This window comes from Podarcis muralis, chromosome 13 (assembly GCF_964188315.1).
Source record: "Podarcis muralis chromosome 13, rPodMur119.hap1.1, whole genome shotgun sequence".
NCBI lineage: Eukaryota > Metazoa > Chordata > Lepidosauria > Squamata > Lacertidae > Podarcis > Podarcis muralis.
This window is the reverse complement of record NC_135667.1, coordinates 23,186,874-23,188,469: the sequence shown is the minus strand read 5'-3', so window position 1 is coordinate 23,188,469 and position 1,596 is coordinate 23,186,874. Positions and strand designations below refer to the sequence as shown.

Here is a 1,596-nt window from a genome sequence, read left to right as displayed (position 1 = left end):
TTTTTAGAAGACATCTGAAGGCAGCCCTGTATTGAGAAGGTTTTAATGTTTGATGTTTTACTATGTTTTTATATATATGCTGTAAGCTTCCCAGAGTGGCTGGGGAAACCCAGCCAGATGCGTGAGGTATATAACAAAATATTAGTAGTAGTAGTAGTAGTAGTAGTAGTAGTAGTAGTAGTAGTAGAAGAAGAAGTAATAGAAGAAATAGGAATAATCAAGCTCCCATGCTTGAATTCACATGAGATCCTTAGCAACAGCATTTCCAATGATAGTATTTCAATAAAGAAATGGATATATGGTTTCATACATTGCTCCCTAATGTTCAGATGAGGAGCAGAACTCAGATAAACTAATAATGGTGGACTTCCAATAAAATGCATCTAAGAGAAAAATAAAAAGATAAAGACAGACCTGTTTCATATTTTCCTTTGCATTATATGTTCTCTACTATTTAGGTCAGGCCTCAGCACAATGATGTAGCATTTAGGGAAAAATATGCAACCCAGTAACCCAGCACTGGAGCATAAGATGGAGAAGATCTCCACAGCCACCATGTATTTTCCTTTGGTGCTCAGATAGGTGGGAACAAAGGATAACCACACACTGCAAAACAGCAACATGCTGAAAGTGATGAACTTGGCTTCATTGAAACTGTCAGGTAACTTCCTGGCTAGAAAAGCCACAATGAAACTGATAATGGCTAGAGAGCCCATATAGCCCAAAACACAGTAAAACATGGTAGCTGAATTCTCATTACAAACTAGTATGATTTCCCCATAGAATGAGTGTGGGTCTGTATCTGGGAATGGAGGAGCGGTACTTAACCAAAGAGTACAAACACCAACTTGAATAAAAGTGGAGAGAAGGATAATAGAATTTGCTGTTCTTTTGCCAACCCATTTTCTCATTTTGGCACCTGGTTTGGTTGCCATGAAGGCCAGAACCACAGTGATGGTCTTTGCCAATACAGAAGAGAGGGCCAAAGAGAAGATGATGCCAAAAGCTGTTTGCCGGAGAGGGCAGGTTGCCTTTCCAGGCTGTCCAATGAAGAGCAGGGAACAGAGGAAACAAAGGAGGAGGGAAACAAGAAGGATGTAGGTGAGGTTCCGGTTGTTAGCTTTTACTATTGGACTCTCCTTGTGCTTCACAAAAATTCCAAGAACTAAAGCTGCGACAAAAGAGAGAGAAATAGCCATAATAAATAACATGATCCCCAAATCTTCGTTGTAAGTAAGGTAGCTTATAATCCTTGGAATGCACTGAGTTTGGTTTTCATTGGCATACTGTTCTTCTGGACAATTTATGCAGGCATCCATATCTTAAAAAATAAAAATTAAAGAAGAGGAAGAGTCATTTTAATATTCTCAAATGCAGAACAACATCTGTCTAAGGAAGTCTTAAAACCTCATGAGACGTTTTCTTCTCTTGCAGTTCTTTTAAAATGATAAAAAGTTGTACTATGTAGTTTAAAAAATATTTATTTAAAATTTAAACCACCATTATATCCATGCAGTTTACATTCTCCTAAGAAATAAATACTAGATATCTTTTGTTATGAATGGCTGGTTATTTCTATATATGTTAATTTCTATT

General features: G+C 37.2%; 1 protein-coding gene across 1 annotated transcript; it reads right to left on the bottom strand.

Annotated features, from left to right (window-relative positions):
• Positions 1–419: 419 nt before the first annotated feature.
• On the bottom strand, positions 420–1,319 carry LOC114583111 (vomeronasal type-2 receptor 26-like). Its single transcript, XM_028704459.2, has one exon. The coding sequence runs from the start codon at positions 1,317–1,319 to the stop codon at positions 420–422; it is 900 nt and encodes a 299-aa protein (XP_028560292.2).
• Between the last annotated feature and the right edge of the window lie 277 nt (positions 1,320–1,596).

What these genes read in the sequence shown, in the direction of transcription:
- LOC114583111 (XM_028704459.2), bottom strand. Translation starts at nt 1,319, where the DNA reads ATGGATGCCTGCATAAATTGTCCAGAAGAACAGTATGCCAATGAAAAC.